The sequence below is a fragment of the Brienomyrus brachyistius genome, chromosome 17, assembly GCF_023856365.1.
Source record: "Brienomyrus brachyistius isolate T26 chromosome 17, BBRACH_0.4, whole genome shotgun sequence".
Lineage (NCBI taxonomy): Eukaryota > Metazoa > Chordata > Actinopteri > Osteoglossiformes > Mormyridae > Brienomyrus > Brienomyrus brachyistius.
In genome coordinates this window covers 16,447,089-16,467,026 of record NC_064549.1, presented here as the reverse complement: position 1 = coordinate 16,467,026, position 19,938 = coordinate 16,447,089, and the positions used below count along the sequence as shown (strand labels likewise).

The following is a 19,938-nucleotide window of genomic DNA, read 5'->3' as shown; positions in this document are numbered from 1 at the left end:
TGGGCACACAAGCGAGTGTATATATAACTACATTTACTACTATGCAATTTCCGGGAGGCGGCGAGTATATATATGTGTTTACTGAAGTGTGTCTCTCCGCAAGTGAGTGTGCATGGGCGCACATGTGTGTCCGTATGTGTGACTGAAAGGGGCCCTAATTAATTTTGAGTCCCAGGGCAAGTGTGTGGGACCGGTGCTGGACCTGCCTATTCAGGTGTGATAAGGGAAAGAGGAGAAGAGACAGAGGAGCCGGGGTCCCAAGGGTCTCTGGTGAATACCCTTATCGAGTCTGTAACTGGTGTCATTCAAATCAGCCGGCGCCCAGACGGGGAGGAGAGGAAGGGGGCTCGCTGGGGGTGGGAGGGGTTTCCTGTGCACGGCTCCCCTGGGTAATTATTTTTACATCATTACACATGCTCTGATTCCAGCCGCCCGAGTGAGGTGACAGGGAAATTCATCACTCTGGGGGCCCCAGAATTCTTTGCAGCAGCGGCGGAAGATAAATGATAAAATAAAACCCCTCTTGGCTTAAATTGTTTCTGCTAATTCTTTCAGGGAGATTTATGACTTCATCTATTAATGCATGAATGTGTGCATGTTTTGGGTATATGCTTGTCGGTGTGTTTATGTGCACGATATACGTATACATAAGCAACGAGACACATACTGCACAGATGGAGGCAGACACTGGAAGCCCCCCTGAAATAAGCAATCACAATAGCTTTTGTCAGTAAAAGGTGATATTTCCTCTAATAAGATCTTTCTGGTTGCTAAAATCTGTAGTGATTCATTTAGGTATGTGAGGCGTCACACATCAGTTCCAAAATGCCGTGGTGGTCCTGAATGTACACCTGTGACTCTCAGTGTTCTCCGAGCAACACCATGAACCTCGTCCATCTCAGCGATGATCCTCACCCAGCAGAGTGCTGCTGTGTTGCATTACCATTCAGTGCTGCATATAGGTGAAGACATCTTTCACCTTTGGAACCAGCTTTTAAATTATAGCATGGAAAGCAATGAGAGATTCATTTTTTCCCCTTTCACCTAACTTGCAATTTTTTATGCAACAAATTATGGTTTAATAATGAGGAATTCCTCTTTGTCTACATACAGTATGTATATGTATCATTGTCTAAATGCTTATCCAGGCAAGGCTGGGATGCATCCTCAATGGGATGCCAATTCATTACAGGGGGCACACACACACACACACACACACACACACACACACACTCACACAGAGGGAGGAGGTAGGATTCAAACCCACAAACCTGAGGGGGGGGCAGCAGTGCTGTCCACTGAGAGACCATGCCATGTATCTATAGCGTATTTACATTATATCATGAAATCAACCATAGTTTGTCGGACCAGCATACTGGATAAAATGAAGAATTTGGAGATGAAGGCACAGACAGCTATAAATTCTGCATCTGAACATCAGGGAACAGCATGCAGAGCTGCAGGTATGGAATGATGGGGCTCCTGGGACACCCCCAAATCACCTGTGGTAGACAACCCCCCCACCCATCCCCGCCCGCCCGCCCCCACGGCGGACCCTGTGCTCTCACCTTCCGTTGCTCATCAAGCCACCGTCCACACGCTGGAACGTCACTGGGGGCAGGGAGGGGTGGGCAGCAGGACCCAGAGAGTGGGGAAAGAGAGGAGAGATGACAGGTAAGGACAGATTCACCTCTGACTGCCCCCATTCATACGACCTGTTACTGCAGGGGGCACTGCAAAGATGGCGCCATGATGGAGACACTTAAAGGCGTTTTGCTAATGGAAGCAGATATTGTCACTCTTATGGGCCCTCACACAGCTGTCCCCAAGCGTGCGGCCAGCAGTATGCCGATATATGGATATGAACAGACAGCTGCCCCCTGGTCTCTGATGGGAAGAGCTTCTCATCAGCTCCTCGCCACATCTCCACCCGAAACAGAAATCAGATCCAAGTGGGGGGAAGTCCTTGGCAGGGTCCTGAAGTAGCAAGCATACCCACACCCCGGGAAATGTGCCCCTCCCACGAGAAAATGCTAGAGCAACATTCCCGTTTGAGTCACAGATGGAGATTAAAGGAAGGATTCCACACATTCCCGTTCCTCCTTCTGCTTAATTGCACTGTTAATTTCTCAGAATACAGGCTGCGGCTGTTACGGAGAAGAGAGAACAATGGCGTGGCAGCAGAGAGAGGCTGAGTTCAGAGAAGAAAGAGATCTCAGTGGCAGTGTCACAGGATGGAGCTTTGGGGGTCGGGGGGAGGGTGGCGGCCCCAGTCTGGCACAGGTGTGTCAGAGGGGGGAGTGGGGAACTAACATCAAACATCTATCTTGGATTTTTTGTTTTCTATCAGCTAAACCCCAAGAGATACGTCAAACTAGCATTATAGGAAATGGCTGGAAGATGCCCCCCAGCGTACCGGTGAGGAAGGGGGGGCACACCCCAGCGAGCCCTCCACAGGACACAGGTGACATTTTCCCCAAACACAGGCCTCCCTTTATTCTTTAGCACACACACACACACACACACACATACACGCACAGCCCTGGCAAGGCCGTGCTGCTGCTCCTGTATGACATCACCCTCTGATGTTCGTATCTGCAGGCCGACACATTTCCTGCTTTAATGTCGGCAGGCAGGCGGGCGCCCAGCGGCTCCGCTCTCCTTTCCGATAAACACTTTCTCCAATATGAGCACGGATTAATCCCCCTTAATAAGCATTAACAGGGGGGTGGGGGCTGTAATCATGGTATAAAAATTCCATCAAATCTTCCCAGCTGCCTGAATGCCAGTGCTGCCTGTGATTTACGCCCCTCCACCTCCCGAAATGCCCAAGCCCGTGCAGTGAAAGCTTTAAGAGCCAACTGCACGGCATTTCCTGCACACCTCATCCGTCTCTCGGCCCTCCACTCCACCACACCCCCCCACAAAGCCCTACAGCCCTGATTAAATCCCAAACGAGACATATGCCACTAGGCCAAAGGACAGCTATATGAAATTCTCACCCATGACCTCATCGTCATGCCCAGGGTACCACCTCATTTCAACCATAAAAACACCAACAAAGTCCTAGATGAGTGTGACAGGAAGGTTACACCCATAAGCTTCATCACCAGAGGCGCCCAATGTGCAAACAGCGGCCACTTCTTCAGACACACCTGCTGGTTAATGCTGCCTCACCTAAGCAAACACCAGGCTACAGTTCAAGGCATAAAGCATGCAGAGAGCATCCAGAGGGTCACCTATATGAGGGAGGGTCAGCGATATGACTCATGAAAGTGATTTTGAAGATAGTATGAATGTTTGTGCTTCCTGCATCTCACAGTCCAGGGCTTTTCACATAGTAGACTGTAAAGAGTTCACAGAGAATGATGTGATAAAAAATATTTAGTCAGTGTCAGTTCTGAATGTTAAAACCTCGCTAACGAGACTGATTGTACAGGAAGCCAACAAGTACGAAAACTTCCAGGACTGATCTTTAGTGAAAAAGGGATACTAGCCAGTATTAAGTAGGTGTATTTAATTAAGTGATCATTTCTCCAATCAGGTCATAGTGATCTAAGAGTCTAACATAGGGAGGGTAAGTCAAGGTGCTCCATAGAGAGAACATTGCCACAGACTCATAGGCACACATGCACTGTCAGACACATGAAACACAAGGAACATTCAGTCTGTGATTTGTATGAAGAGTGTATGTTTGGTGCGTGGGAGGACCAAAGGGCTTCCCAAACAAATCCCCAGAAACAAAGTGCGAACACGCAGACTCGGCAGCCCCCCCGGGCTCCCACTCTGCCCATACATGTAAATAAACTGGCACAGGCACCAAGTGTGTGGGAGAGGTTACGCACTGAGTGAAGCGGCCAATATGGAAGAAAACTGAAACAATCTGGTGAAATGTGTTTACCATGTGATTAAATGCGATTTCACAGCCAGCATCTAACACTACAAAGGAGGGATCACGGGAGGGGACGGTGTGTTTGGACTGGCTGATCTAAAAAACTTTGTTTATAATCACAGATCTGAAAGCATCTCCCTTAAACAACAGAGCAGATGAGAAATAAAAGCCTTCGGCAAGCGAGGAGGCTGCAAAGCTCAGGGTCAGGGAAGAGGTCCCGCCGGCTTCCGCATGTGGACTGACGATAGGAGCAGTTGACGGATCCTTACGAAACCTCAAAGCGTCAACATTGCTAGAAAATTCTCCAAAGGTCACCCAGAGAAAAAAAAATCACCCAATAAAGCCACAAAAAACCATATTCAAGAGCAGCCATAAAAATTGTAACCCCAGAATAAAAAACAGCACCAACGACCTCTGGATCATGAAAAAGCAACTGGAGCACATGACCTGGAGAATTATAGCGGGCTTGGCAGGTACTGACAAAGAGAGTAACAGGAAGGAAAGCCATTTCTCACAAGGAGAAGAGTAAGACTGGCGCCATTGAGAAGGTGCCAGGGTGCCAGGGACGGGCACTGGGAGAACACCAGGGAAGGACAGAAAGTGAAGCACATTAACAGACTGTAGAAAGTAACAGTGGCAGAGAGGACAGGGACAGTGTATGTGCACAGTGCAGGGGAACAGAGACACACAGGCACAGCACAGGACAACTAAAGAAGCCATGGTCCTTACAGTCCTTGGATCTTTGGGTCGTGATTACTGGATGTGAATTAAAAAAAAAAAACTTGTACTTTCTTTAAGGGTGTATATTTTTTAATAATATCATGGAAGAGTTTGGTTTTAAATTAAATGAATGGGATTTACAGGAATTTACAGTATCTATACCAGTCTCTTCTCACTGTCCCCAATAACATCCATCCATCCATTTTCCAAACCGCTTATCCTACTGGGTCGCGGGGGGTCCGGAGCCTATCCCGGAAGCTATGGGCACGAGGCAGGGCCCAATAACATCAAATAAAACATTCTCAGATGTGAAAAAACAACATTATTACAGGTGGGTAATGACATCTGTGAACAGGGTGTGTCACTGAGTGAGGAGACAGGACAAATGGACAGTACCTGCAGGGGTGAAGGTGAAGGACTGAACTGCAAAACAAGAAGACAGAAAGAGTTGAGTATTACAGTAAAAGCTTGAGAGAAGGTTTGATCGGGGCTGAATCTGAGCATGTGCACAGGCAGTGGCTGCGGCTCGAAGGGGGGCGAGGAGACGTAAAGCGGGAACATGCAGGGGCACAGCCGGCGAGCGGGGAAGGGCAAGCTTTCAGTCAGGGCAGATGGAGGGGTGGGGGGAGAGGGAGAGAGAGAGAGGCAGGTCTGCTTCTCTGCAGAATCCAAAAGGTGCACCCTCCAATTGCAAATCCCAGGAGAGGACGGAAAATGGAGAACATTAAGCAGAAAGCAGGAAGGCTGGAGGAGGAACACTCAGAGCGTTTATGGAGGGATTCCTGGTATAAAGCCAGGCACAGTGGGAGAGACGAGGGGCTCAAAAAGAGAGGAAAAACAGGAAAATTTGGGAGAAGATAAAGCCTGGAGAGATATATTGGATATTTTTAAATCAGTAGCAAAAACCTCAGTAATGAAAGATCAGAAATTAAGATTGAACATTTTTATGGGCTCTGGTTCAGTTACACCTCCTCAGTGCAAAGCAACATGCTAAGACATTAACATTCGCCCATTAGCCTCTGCTGCCCCCACACACACACGCCAGCCAGCCCCCACTCTAAATGTCACGGTGGCTCCAAAGACTGGCGGGGGGGGGGGCTATACACCATCTAAGAAGGCGCCGGCCACTCCACCATGTTCAGTGTACAGCAGGGATCCCGTCTCCCTGCAGCATGCGCTAACCATACACCTGGTCCTTCCCCAGATGATGGGCTGCCATAGATTCATGCCAGCAAATAACGGGATGTATTTGACAAGCCTGATAATGTATCATGGGGTAATGAAGAAACACCAAAATGAATCCTGTGCTGCCTTGCAGTCATTATTAACATCAACAGAAAATGATAGAGGATGAGCATACAGTATATTTGCCGTGGATGAATCAGCAGTTTGCATCACTCATTTCATGCATTCATTCAGGCAGACCAGAGAGTGTTTACCTCGATCAGTGCTGGGTGAGCTGACTGTGTGTGTCGGCGAGTAAGCTTAGGGCAGTACTCAGTGCAGAATTGTGTAAGTACAGTAGCTCTCCATTCAGACTGCTGTTTGGCTCTCATAAGCAACACGCCTCGAGAGAGAAGGGTTCGTACCCCCACAGAATCATCGATGTGGCGACACAGGGGGTGCCCCAAATGCTGTTTTTGTAAGTTTGCAGTACTTCTTCTTCAGAAGGTATTAAATAAAAAATAACACTGCATTTGCCTAAAATAGGAAACCTTTTGGAACATCCTGTATATCTGCTGGATCTACACGTGTGTGTTTCTGCAGGCAGGATAGGTCCGGCTGAGTGTTCCGGCTAGTCGGTGGAGCTACGCTCTCACCTGCATAGTTGCTCAGGCCTTTCCTCTTCTTTCTCCTCCAGTAGAGCCAGATGCTGAAGCCCATGAGGATGACCCAGCAGGCCCCGCCAATGCCGGCGATGAAGGCCGGCTGCTTCACCACGTCCGTGATCTGCTCGGTGATGCTGTTGTTCCGGTTCCCGCTCATGACCACGTCCCTGAAATCCTTGCCTGGGGGGTGGGAGGTGGGGTGACAGAGAGCCCATCGATGCAGGTGGGATCAGAGCCAGCATCACGACATCGCATAGCCCCAAATCCTTCTGCTCCGAAGTAAATAAGAGGCATTTATATATCTCTTTATTTGTGGCTTTTGCATTAACTTGGCAGCAACAAAGACAAATTCGTAGCCAATAAACACATTTCCTGGCAGGAAAACCTCCTTGACTTTTCCAGCTTGCGATAAAAACGGAAATCTTGACATGAGGAGAATTAATCAATCCAATATATATTCTGTTTGTCAATCTCAGCATATATAGACAAGGCTGACAGAGAGATCGAGACGCGGTTTGACTTTGTGATTTACCTATCGTGCTGTGAAATTAGATTTATAGCCTGCCGTCTATGAGTGAAGGCTAAATTTTGTAATTAAGCCTCAAGTGAGCTGGGCTGTATTTTCTTCTGTGTACCGATTTATTTCTGGCCCAGGGAGAGAAAAGAAAGGGAAAAAAAGTATATCTAGAGACTCTTTGTTATTGATCTGTGGTGTAGAACTAGCTTGTACTGTTTCATGAAATGTAATAAGACTTGGTTGTCCAGGTCACACGCACAATAACACAGTGTGATTTGTTAGCGTGTGCAGGAAGGATATTGAAGTGGATTATAGACATGTCATTGGGGAAATAAAGGAATGTTTGGGCCAGGCTACCGGATGGAGGTCAAACCTGGCGGGATCAGCTGTTAGCCACAGAACCAAAAAGCATTAGGGCAAGCGAACGCAGAGATACACACGTGATACATTCGCTCGCACGTAAGGCGAGCCCATATGCAATCTGTACGTAATCCTTTTTATATTATCCTGGAAACAGGCCCACAGAGAAGAAAATTTTAACAAATGTAATAATGCGGCAAAAATAATATACAATTTCCCCCCAAGTAACATGAAATAAAAAATATATAAAATTCGCAGCAGCTCAAGTAAGCCCTGACACATTTAATTGTGCGTATTGGTGTCACAGAACAGTGATGATGCACCATTTTCACGTTTGCTGAATATCCGTCTGTGTCCAGCGGGCAACGCAACATAGACCATCGTAATATTTTTGCCCAGGAGGGTTTAAAAGCTCATTTTAAAAATAGTGCTGTAATGTTTGCACTATCCTACAGCCCTACAGTATGCTATACTAATAAGCAAAATAACCTCCGACATTAAATACACAGTTTACTTCTGCCCAGCTCAGTGTAACAGCTGCTTAATTACACGTCTATACATACAAGCGTAATGAGTGGCACTTATCTGTAAAAGTTCATTCATCTTCACACAGGCTAGCGTACGTGCTCACAGTGATTGGCTGAATCTCTGCAGAGCCAGTGGGCTCCTCACGCTCACTCTTTTAAATGCAATGCCTGAAGGCCAGGCTTTAATGCGTAAACACTGCCACTTTCTCTCAGTCGCTTCCTTCCTATCAAATATCCTAGTATTGTAATTAATTTTTTCGCAGCTAGTATGATAAGTTTTCTGTTAATTCGACTACACTGATTCTTATCTTTTTGACAGTTTGGTTAGAAATGTTATTATCCTTATCGTGAGAATCAAATTAAATCTACATTTAAATGCACTACCAATCCATTTTATTGTTATTTTCCAATTTTAGAGTTGCCACTCTGCCAAATAACTAATGAAGTATTTCAATAGTAGCAATAAATAATTAAGGTTAGTGCCACCCTGCTGGCCAGACCCCCCCACTCATATTCTGACCTATGATGATTGGCTGGGGCTCGCTCTTGACCCCAACCCCGGCGCTGGTGCTGGCTGCCACCTCCACCCGGTACAGCACCCCAGCCTGCAGCCCCGCCACCACCACAGAGCGGATGGCGGCGTCCACCGTCTTGTTCACGTGGAAACGGGTCTCATTACCCAGGCACCAAATCTAAGAGCGTGGAGGGTGGAAGAGAGACAGAGAGACCATCCATAAGGTTTTATGAATCCGCCCCATGAAGGCTGCTTATATCTTTAAAACATAAGAAATATTGTAAGCAGGAGGAGACTATTCGTCAGAATATGCATGTTGGCAGAATTCGTGTTTTTTAAAATCACTTCAGATGATGGAGAGCCACGCCTATGCACTTGCTCTGATATATATGGCTAATTAGTGGCCTTCTGTTCCCAAATCGCTGGGGAATGCAGACATCAGGGATGATGGTGTATGCTGCCTACCTTGTACTCTTGGATGATGCCGTTCTGGTGGTCCACGGGCGGGGGATCCCAGGAGATGCTAATAGAAGTGCTGTTCTGGTTCCCCACGGTCAGCACGGTCACCTGCTGGGGGGGGGCGCTGGGAGCTGTGCCGGGGAACAGCAGCTGACATATCACCCGGTGAAATTGACCAAACGTGCTTCACGAGTGTGCCGTCGGCCTCATTAAAAAACTCTTGCATGCAAAATAAAGCACTATTTTTACTCGAGGAGGGATGGGCTGGGCCCTGCTTGGGAGAAAGACAGACACTCCTACTGCAGGCAGGGCTGTTCATCCTCTAAAGCAGGCACAGCGGTAAAGGGAAAAAGGCCGGCTGACATGGATGTAAAGGCGCTTGTTCCTACATAATCTAGATCGCTGAGATAGGTGGTGTGATAAGGAGAGGCTGGATGCTGAGAGCTGCGCACAGATTTTGACGCGATGATGATCCAGCATCCCTGGGTCACTGTAGGCCAGGTTACGGAGTCAGGCATGATGAACGATAGTCACATCGCCGTGGCGAGCCTCCTGACAGGATGCCCACAGGTAGGTGGGCAGGCGGGCAGAAACACTCGCCCACTGGAGCATGAACTTGTGGGCGCAGGGACGCTTCAGAAATGAAATGTTTAAAAACATTTTCTCATTTCCACAGCCCTGAGCTGTGGAGCCATGCTACAGCACAGTGCTGACAGGTCAATTACTCCAAGCCCCCCTCCCAGTCTGCCCCCTCCAACCCCACCAAAAAAAAAAGAAGATGTGAGCACAACTCGGAATCTCCTCATCTCTCACCTCATGCAGCCCCCCCCCCCCCCCAAGAGAAAGGCCTTGCCTGCAGAAGATAAATGACCCCCATGCTGTAATAAATGTTTGCATTCTTTAAAAAAAATCAGCAGGAGGGCTTCTCTCCTGGCTGTGCTCACTGGCAGAGAATAGACATGGGTACAGCAGGTGGGCACCCCCCTCCTAAAGGGGGAGCGACCCAGCCACCGCAAACACACACAAATATCAGGAGGGGGGCGACTCGCACCTGAGTGCATGTACCAGCAGACCCGCTAGCCTTGCGATGTATGGCGACACTGATATGGAAGGGAGGGCACAAACTGCCGCTTCATCACAGGTTAAACACATGTGACGTCCCTGTATGACGTTTCCAGAAAACGAGGTTTACACAGTATAAGAAATGAAATGCACTACAGAAAGGGCGTTGCTGTTGCTCCACACGGTGCCCAAATGCCCATTATCTGCATGGCTGACACATTTAAAGCGACCTGCACGTTCTAACCATGGACAATGGCAACCTTCTCGTGAACAAGCTCATGACAGAGAGCTCTTTCCCCCTGCTGGCCAGAAAGAGCACTGCGAGGCGGCAGAGATGCCTTAACATGCGTGCTCAGATAACCATGTACTTCCATTACCCTCCCAGAGGGGGCACACAGGAATCTTAATCACTGTGATTTGAATCGCTCTGTCTTTCAGTCAGCAGGTGCTGAAGCACCCCCACTCCCTAGAATCTTCTGATCCATCTACAAGGAGGGGCTCACCCCAAAACGGCCGGACCCCCCCCCCCCCCCTGAGTTCGGGGCTAAATGCAGCACACAGTAAAGCGGCATTATTAAAATCCTGACACGATGTTCATGCTGTAATTGGTTTTGTTTCTGTCGCCTTATCTCCCTCGCCGCATAAAAATACGGTGATTTGCACGCATTCATTGCCGCGCTTTCGCATTCCCATTGTCCTGTGCGCCGGAGCGCGATTTCCGCTGGAGGAGGCAGCTAGGCGGATAGCGGCCGGCAGGGAAGGAGGCAGCACACTCATTTGTTCATTTACTTTATCTTTTAAGAAACGAGTCTTCTTCTGTGTTCCGAGGTTTGTCTGACTCTGTGGGCGGGTGGGGGGGGGGGGGGGGGGGGGGTCCCTGGTTTTGGCACAGTGTGAACAGGGACTGCATCCAGATACGAGCAGCCTGCGGGTCACCCGGGCTGACAAAAAGTGGGGGGTCTGCCAGAGGCGCACGCTGGGGCAGGGACACTTGCAGAAGATGCAGCTGAACAAGGGGGTATGTCACCCTGCGCTACAGCTGCTCTGCACCTGCACCCTGCTATACAGCCAGAATGAGGACACCTTAAAAAGCCAGTGTGTGTCCAGGTGCATTTCCTCACATATGAGAGATTATATCCATCCATCCATGCACCTTCCAGTCGCTTAGTTGGTACATGAACCGCCCATCACTTTGGACAAACTGTTAACATTTACTGACTGGTCCCACAGTCCATCAGAATTTTGCAGGGGATAAACAGGCATGAACAGGCACAACCTTTCAGCCGGAGGACACAAATAGAGCAAAGATGGGAATGCAAACTCAGCCAGGAAAAGCATAAAACAGTATTTCACCATTGTGCCTGGAAATTTAGAATATCTAGGCTATTTAGACAGCAGTGTAATAGAGCACATTCCTTATAAACTTTATTCAACGATTGCATTGCATTACGTCAAGCCAGGCTGAACTCGAAACAAAGTAGCATTTCATAAACTGACATAAGAAGTGGGTCGCTACTGTTTTCACTGACACACTGTCTGCTGCTGCATAGGTGACTGAGCTTAGAATGATGACACATGCTTAAGATTGAAAACAATGAGACAACAGCAGAAGGACAGATCACCCGTGTGTCAGGGTCTGTAAGATGCAGTGCCTGTCCCCTCTGAGATGTGTGGGTTCCAGGTGTCCCCTTACCTTCTTCGGAGGTGCGGCCGCTCCTAGACTCGCTGTCCGTGCCCTGGAACTCGTTGAAAAAGGGCCGCACCTTGATCTCGTACATGATGCCCTTCTTGAGGGATGAGAGCACCACACTGCGCTCCGATGGCACCTTCACGTCCTGACTCTGCCAGATGCCAGGCACAGATACGCCAGACATCTGCCGGTAGAGCACCCTGTAGCCCTGGATAAACTGGGACTGGCGGTCCACCTGCCGGGGGGGGGGGCAGAGGGGGCAGATATGAGATTAGCTCGGGCTCGATGTGATGGCTGGTGGGAGATGGTTAAAGTAGATCAGGAAAAGCGAGAATAAAAAGGTCTTCTGGGAAGAGCAGCAGGAGAAAGATCTACAGACTGAGCCAAAGCAGAGGATCAGGAGAAAGACCTACAGACTGAGCCAAAGCAGAGCATCAGGAGAAAGACCTACAGACTGAGCCAAAGCAGAGCATCAGGAGAAAGACCTACAGACTGAGCCAAAGCAGAGCATCAGGAGAAAGACCTACAGACTGAGCCAAAGCAGAGCATCAGGAGAAAGACCTACAGACTGAGCCAAAGCAGAGCATCAGGAGAAAGACCTACAGACTGAGCCAAAGCAGAGCATCAGGAGAAAGACCTACAGACTGAGCCAAAGCAGAGCATCAGGAGAAAGACCTACAGACTGAGCCAAAGCAGAGCATCAGGAGAAAGACCTACAGACTGAGCCAAAGCAGAGCACCAGAAGAAAAGCTGAGCAATAAGAATAAGGCCGTGACAATTAAAGCGAGCAAATGAAGCTAAGAAGCAAACGAGTAAGACACCACATCCCCAGGAAGCAGCGTCCCCAGGAAGAGGGCCATTGGCTTGCAAAGAAAATATTTCATTTTTGTTTCCTCTGCCTCCACATAAGCAGCAGCCATTACACCTCCCCCAATCCCCCCGCCCCCAACACACCAACACCCCTGGCTGTCAGCCGGGGCACCAGGAGACTGTCCCTCACTGGATCCCCACCCCCATCCCATAAAAGCTGGCAAACATGACCATTAAGCACATGGAAACTCATGCACTGTTAAAGACGCCCTCGGCGGTGATCTGAGCCCCACCCGAGCAGACCTGCTCCCCCCACGGGTGTGAGAAGGGCCCGGAAATGCAAAGCGCTCTGGCACACGCTGCCCTGCCCGCGGGACGGTCAGACCTCCCCTTCTACTTATGCGGCTGGGTCGCCTTCCAGAGGAAAACTCTAATTTATTCATGGAGGGGAGGGAATAACTCACAATAATGGCTTGTTAACAGTGGGAAAAGGATGTGGGGCTTTTAGGGAGGATATTAAACAGCTGTTTGTGTCGGGGGCGTCAGAGTAAATCAACAGAATGGTTTCTCAGGTTCGTGTTTAATTTTCCTTTATCGAATGATTCTGGAGCTGAAATGCTTTGGGGACATTTCGCCTACTGAAATATCCGTGATGGAAAAGGCCCCCTCAGGTAAATCATAAACGGGGAAAAAGGCTGACAACTGTGTGTTTCGCTGCACAGCATGAAGTCATGCAAGAATTACAGTAGCGCAGTTTCCCACCAAACAGCTAATATCCTCCATTCCTCAGTTAAAAGCAGAACCATTATTACAAAGAAGCCAGACATTCTTTTGGATTTTACCTTTGCAGGAGTATAGGCACATTGCTTAAAACACTCTTTCAGCACAGAGGAGGTTACACAGCTTCCGGAATCAGGCTTCATTGGGCATTTTAAGGTTGCCAAGTGTTTAACAGGCACTAAAGATATTTTTTTGTCCCCAAAAGGGAAAACTTACATTTATAAAAATCTGTGAATGCAATCAAAAACTAAAAAATACTAAAAGTCTCATATTTGGTTTGGTTACTTATGGATAAGGTTAGGGCTGAGTAGGGGTTAAGGTCGTCGTTGCTGGGATTAGAGTTTTCGCCATAGAAATAAATGGGTGGTCCTCACCCGATATGAATATAAACGTGCATGTGTTTGTGTGTTTGTGGATTATGTTTATATTACATTGTGGGCAAAAATTTCCTCCACAATGTGATAAAGACCTGTTATTTTTACGTTATAGGAACCATTTTTCAGGTCCCCACAAAGATCTGTAAATGCGATCAAAAAAGTAAAAATGCCAAAAGTCTTGTATTTTGTTCAGTTATTTATGGTTAAGGTTGGAGCTGGGTAGGGGTTAAGGTTGTCATGTTGGGATATATATTCTAATCCTCTGTGTGTGTGTGTGTGTGTGTGTGTGTGTGTGTGTGTGTGTGTGTGTGTGTGCACATGCCAGGTCAGCATGGCAACACCAACACTGTGCCAAAAATACCCATCAGGCTCGGGCCAAGTTGGAGGCAGACTGAGGTACACGTATGCGGCAGGCCCAAAATGTATGATTAATTTCAATCTGTCTCCGCGCAAAACATTTGTCTTAATTTCGGCTACAACAACCGAAAATAAAAGATTAATAGACGTCCAGATGGCTCTGCATTCCCGTTCAGCGCTCGCCGCAGCTGGTGGCAGGAACAGAAAGTGTGTGTGTGTATGTGTATGTGTGTGTGTGTGCTGTTTGATGTGCCTTTATTGAGTCACCGGTTAATACTTATCAAAGCAGTAAAGTCTTAATGTTCTGCTGTCTGTCATTTGTTCTTTCACAAAAAGGACAAGCGAAAAGCCTAACGATCAGCTGTCTGCCTTCAAAGCAAAGCCTCCCTCCCTTCCTGCACTGCTCCGACTCGTCAGTTAAGCTCCTTGATTCAATCACACAGGAAACACGGGCTTTTCTTATGCTGACACATGTTTTAGCCTGTTGTCTTTGCTAATTTAGTCAGCATCTACGCCACATTCATTGCTCCACCTCCCAACCAAGACAGGACTTGGGGCATCATTATCATGTCCGCGTTCAGAAATAAACCCAAATTCCAGCGTACAGTCAGAGTTCCTATGATCAATTAATAGAATGTTTTTCCATTAAAAGAAGATGGACACGCCCACCATCTGCAACATTGTTAGAGGTTGAGTGTCAGAATTAGCAGAAATCCCACTCAGCCAATTACAGCAGCAGCTGACTACTCACCGTCCATGTGACCTGGATGGTTGTGGGACTGAGCACCATGGGGTTGTGCAACCGTACGATGACTTCGCCCAGCTCCTTCTGCACGTGCCTGTGGTCCACGCCTTGTGCCGGAGGGCTGATATCTGATGGGGGGGGAAGGGTATTTGAGTGCCATTTTCCCATTCTATCATGCAACATGTTTCACAACATTAATTCATGAGTGAAACCCCTCTACAATGATCACTGATGGGGTAGACAAGTTCATGAACTCCGTGGGCCCTATTCAAAAGTCGTCAAGGTACACATACACCCATACATCAAAATAATGTAATCATTCCCGCATTCAGTGTGGAAGCAGGCAGGGCCTATTTCATCTCAATAAAAGCGACGTTATCTGATGTAGAAGAAGTAATCAGCGAAAACCATGAAGGCCTGTAAGGAGGGTTCTCAGCGTCTCCGGCTTGACGTCGACGGAATGAGCACATCAGTTACTCGCTCCCCAAATGCTCAGCCTGAGGAACTGTCTGGGGTTTAGGGGGGGCGGTAAATGCGTGAATTTATTTGCTATCCCATTTCCTCTCTCTTACACACACGTCTGTTTTTCAAGTCATATAAAACAGAGCTGCTGCTTTACATCCAAGTTAAAATAAAACGTACTCCAACAGACCCTGAAACAATTTAAGCTAGAAAACGAAGCACATTATATGAGTTAATGAATTTTCAAATGAATAAAAACGCTACAAAGAGGTAGCTATGGGTCTTAGCCTGCTAATGCAGCACGACAGTAAGAATGCATCCATCTTCTCGGAGTGCCACAGTCAATAATCATTTCTTTGCATCAACACAAGGTGTGTGCAAATGAAGAGGGATACTCGGTGATTTGAAGTGACTGGTACCCACTCTGGCCGCTTTCACCTCGCATTTCTGCGGGACTTAACCACAGGCTTCAGGGAGAAGCACGGAGCTTATCAAATAAAGAGACTGAGGTCTGTATGTCACCTTAATCTAATCTACCTCTGTTTGGAGTCCGCCATTTCTTTCTCGTCCTTGTCATTAACGGAGCAGAGACGACTCTAATTCAGTTAGGGCCACAATGCAGTCATGCGTCTTTTACATAATTCCCTAACGGTTCCCTTAATGAGCCGGCAGACCATGAGAGGTCTGGAGGTCTGTCTCTGCTGGCTATCTCTGCATGCATCGTCTCAATGGGCCAGCTTTACCGGAAGGGGCGGGTGACCCTGAGAAGGCCCGTGGCAGGACCTGGGCCGGGCAGGTGCGGAGGGGTACTGAGTCACATCTGGTAAGGATGTCGCACTGTGTGGCCCAGGAGGATCTCGCCTCCTGTCCCAGCTCATGTGTTCCGCTCTGTGCTGATGCGTGGGATTAAGCACCGGAATGAAAGGGACGACTGCAGGGAGACGCGCTGAGCGGAGCGAGGAATTAGCCTGAAGGCAATCGTGTTTCCATGCTCGAGCATATTACCCCTCTCCCGTTTTACTGAGATTAATTATGCAAATCAGGCGTGCCATATTCTCACATTCGAGACGGGAACTTTCAATAAGATAGCAGGTGGTGGGAAATGAGGGAGATATTATGACTGAAAACACCTCGCATATTTGTCAAACTAACTGTATATGCCCCACGCAGAGATGATGAATGTCTTATATGTTCTTCTCCTATCCTTCATATCATTATCATTCAAGATCATTATCAATTTACTTATTAAACCATGTTTATTATCCTGAGAGACAAAATTCATGTCATTCATCTCATTGTATTTCATTGGCTGTGCGGCAGTTGCTTTGTTAGTTGAACTTGCCCTGATAGATGTATAACTCTCGGAAACATCAGCTCTCTGCCCTGGTACGCACTATGCCTCCTGCTGGCACCCCCTTTACCTTGTGTGCGGACGGGCTCCGATATGGGGCTGGGGTCGCTCAGACCCTGACTGTTGACGGCCCGCACCATGAACAGGTAGATGGTGTTGGGTCGGAGACCTTTCACCGTGAACTGCGTGCTCTTCACATGGTCGGCCACCGTCTGCCAGCTGTTGCTGACCGATTGACTGAGGAAGAAGGAGAGGAGAGTAATTCACAGAAAGAAGCATGCTAGCCCTCTCATGGTGTAAAGCCTATTTCCTGTATGCTGTCCTGCTCATGCTGGCTACAATTAGTCTAAGACGATCCCATATGGAACTCCATATGCAGTTTGGGCTGTGGCGTCTCGCGCCTACCACACAAACCTGAAAGCCTCGATGACGAAGGAGGAGATGGCCGATGCCCCCCCAGGGCCTGGCTGCCAGGACAGCGAGACGCTGTTTTTGGTGACGTCGGTCACCTGCGGCTTGGACGGCGGGCCGGGCAGCTCGTTCTCGTCACGGCTCTTGGCGATGGTGAGCCCACCTGACTCTGCAGGGCGTGTGGGGGGGGAGGGGAAGCGCGGTTTAGAGGACAGGAGGAAGAGGGGGGGCAGGAAAGCAGGAGGAGGAGGCAGAACGGAGGACTGAGAGCATCTTGTTTGGCTCTGGCTTCATGCAGGGCTGCTTGGCATAGCTGGTGGTCTCTAAGCTTCAGGCTGCATCCACAGGGTGCTAATGCCGTGGCTTCATTCATTAATTAGCTGCCATTTTCTAGCCCATTACACATTTTTATCTCACTATGTGAAGGGTAACTGACAAAATAAAGCACTATTATTATTATTATTATTATTATTATCCATCCACCCATCCATTTTCCAAACCGCTTATCCTACTGGGTCGCGGTGGGTCCGGAGCCTATCCCGGAAGCAATGGGCACGAGGCAGGGAACAACCCAGGATGGGGGGCCAGCCCATCGCAGGGCACACTCACACACCATTCACTCACACATGCACACCTATGGGCAATTTAGCAAGTCCAATTAGCCTCAGCATGTTTTTGGACTGTGGGGGGAAACCGGAGTACCTGGAGGAAACCCCACAACGACATGGGGAGAACATGCAAACTCCACACACATGTGACCAAGGCTGAAACTCGAACCCGGGTCCCAGAGGTGTGAGGCAACAGTGCTAACCACTGCACCACCATGCCGCCCCCTATTATTATTATTATTATTATTATTATTATTATTATTATTATTATTATTATTATTATTATTGGATTGTGGGACTGTGGGAGGTGGGAGGGAGTGGCACGGCCGGGCGCTGCAGTGGGGGGCTGATGTTACCTCTGACTTCCAGGAAGGCGCTCCAGGAGGTCTCCCCACTGGAGCTGGCGGCCACACAGGTGTAGATCCCAGAGTCAGACATCTGCATGGAAGATGCCAGCCCGTCAATCTCAGTGACTAATGAGCAGGAGGAACAAAGCCGGCCACACGTCTGGAAGGAACGCTGAGAGCGCGCAGGCAGAGGGGGGCGCCCTCTCCCGGCAGCTGCCCCACATTCCTGCTCCTGTCAAATGCTTAATCTATGAGTCTGTGATTTAGAGTCTACAGCAGCAGATCAAAGAGAAATGGACCGTCCAGGGGAGAGAGGCGGGGGACTGTGTGTGTGTCTTTGTCTGCGTGTGTGTATGTGTGGATTCGGTTTATATTACATTGTGGGGACCAAATGTCCCCCCACAATGTAATAAAAAGCTGTTCTTTTGATGTTGTAGGGACCATTTCTCATGTTCCCACAAAGATCCGTGAATGCAATCAAAAAACAAAAATTACCAAAAGACTCGTATTTTGGTTGCCTTAGGGTAAGGTTAGGCTGGGTAGGGGTCATGTTTGGGATTAGGGTTTTCACATAGAAATGAATGGACAGTCCCCATTTCGTAAGCAGGTGTCTGTATGTGTTGGGACTATTCTGCTGTATATATTAAGGTCTGAGGGACAGTGAGCTGTAAATGAAAAGGTACAAGCGTTCTGAATATATTCCTTGCTGTTTCTGTTTCAACAAAATTAATCTTTGCGTGATTTACTTGAATCCAACATTGTGAATAACTCAGTGTATTAATATTTTTCATTTATGTTAATTTATTAAGTAAAAATGTGTTTTTTTTAAGAAAGAGGGAATGAAGTAGAAAGTGTGACTGGGAAAGAACAGTTTGAGATGAGCTGGCAGGTACAGTACAGGGAGGGGTGTGTATGTGGGGGGGGGGGTGGTCAGAGCGGCGTGTCGCTGAGTGTCCCAGGAAGTGCTGATGCTAATTTAGCCCTAAATTCAATTTGCTCGCCACCCCGCCCCCCAGACACAGCTGCTCTTCCTGCCCGCCCGGCCAGCCACGACAATGGCGGGTGAATTCGTTTAGGGTCGGCTGCTGAAACCTCATGGCCTGTTGACAGCTGCCCCCCCCCGATTTGGTTTCTGTTGTTTGTCACCCCGCCCGACACCCCTGCCATTTATTAAATAAAATGTCGGCAGCTTTGTCAAGTGTAATGGAAATTCCAGGAAAGCAGAGATTTAAAATTCAGTCCCTGGTCTGCATTTTGGGGGGGGGTGTTTAACCCCGCCACGCCCCATGTCTCCGCTCGACAGCTGGAGCCCATCCCGGCTGACGCGGCTGAGGAGCTGGGGCCTCGCTAACTGATAGCATCAAACCATTTACCCAAATCAATATTTCCTATTCATCTCCTAAAAGCAATATGATTCCTCATGTCCGCCTAAGTTACGCCTAGCCGATGTCCGATTGGAATCTCTCAAGCCGTCCTGCACCACTCCCCAAATAATACCCAGCAAGGATCGCAAGCAGGAAGGTGACACTGGGGGAGGAGATGGAGGGGGCTGCCAGCAAGATGCACAGGGAAGTCTCCAGCGCTGTCTGGAGGCTGGATCTTTTTCACAGCGAATACGATTATTTAAACCGCGGTCAGCAGGGGGAGAGCGGAGGCGTGCCAGCAGAGCGGGCCTGAGCTGAAGCTGCTTCTCCCCACCCCCCCCCGTGCCCCCCGGGTCTCACCCGCAGCCCCCGGATCTGCAGGCTGCCCAACTCCTGCAGCGACATGCGTGGCTCTTTCCCCAGCAGGCTCAGGCCGTCCTTCAGCCAGCTGATGGTGGGGATCGGGTCCCCGGCCGCCTGGCACTTCAGCAGAGCCACGCCGTCCACGCCCAGCGTCTGATTGGCCGGGCCCTGCCGGATGATGGGGGGCGGCCTGTCAGTCAGCACTGGGGGGAGACGACAAGCCACATGGTGAAAAAAACTCCAGAACTCCAGTGTATATAAATCAAAATCTGAAGGCAATCTTCTCCTAAGGTCAAATACAACATAAAAGTGTGATTTAATAGATTACAGCCTACAGAGGGTACAGTGTAGCATACAGAGACCATCTCGCCCAGCTATAGCGTCTTTTTATTG

General features: G+C 48.7%; 1 protein-coding gene across 1 annotated transcript in view; it reads right to left on the bottom strand.

The window, feature by feature from the left end:
• Window positions 1-19,938, bottom strand: part of robo2 (roundabout, axon guidance receptor, homolog 2 (Drosophila)) — a 356,398-nt gene that overhangs the window by 27,620 nt on the left and 308,840 nt on the right. The window contains exons 10-20 of the mRNA XM_048980730.1: window positions 19,543-19,748; window positions 17,828-17,909; window positions 16,867-17,032; window positions 16,523-16,689; window positions 14,646-14,767; window positions 11,574-11,805; window positions 8,825-8,949; window positions 8,366-8,537; window positions 6,433-6,621; window positions 5,009-5,035; window positions 1,569-1,611 (exon numbers count right to left, since the gene is read on the bottom strand). Coding sequence (XP_048836687.1) covers window positions 1,569-1,611; window positions 5,009-5,035; window positions 6,433-6,621; window positions 8,366-8,537; window positions 8,825-8,949; window positions 11,574-11,805; window positions 14,646-14,767; window positions 16,523-16,689; window positions 16,867-17,032; window positions 17,828-17,909; window positions 19,543-19,748 — 1,531 coding nt within the window. The remainder of the gene's footprint in view (window positions 1-1,568; window positions 1,612-5,008; window positions 5,036-6,432; window positions 6,622-8,365; window positions 8,538-8,824; window positions 8,950-11,573; window positions 11,806-14,645; window positions 14,768-16,522; window positions 16,690-16,866; window positions 17,033-17,827; window positions 17,910-19,542; window positions 19,749-19,938) is intronic.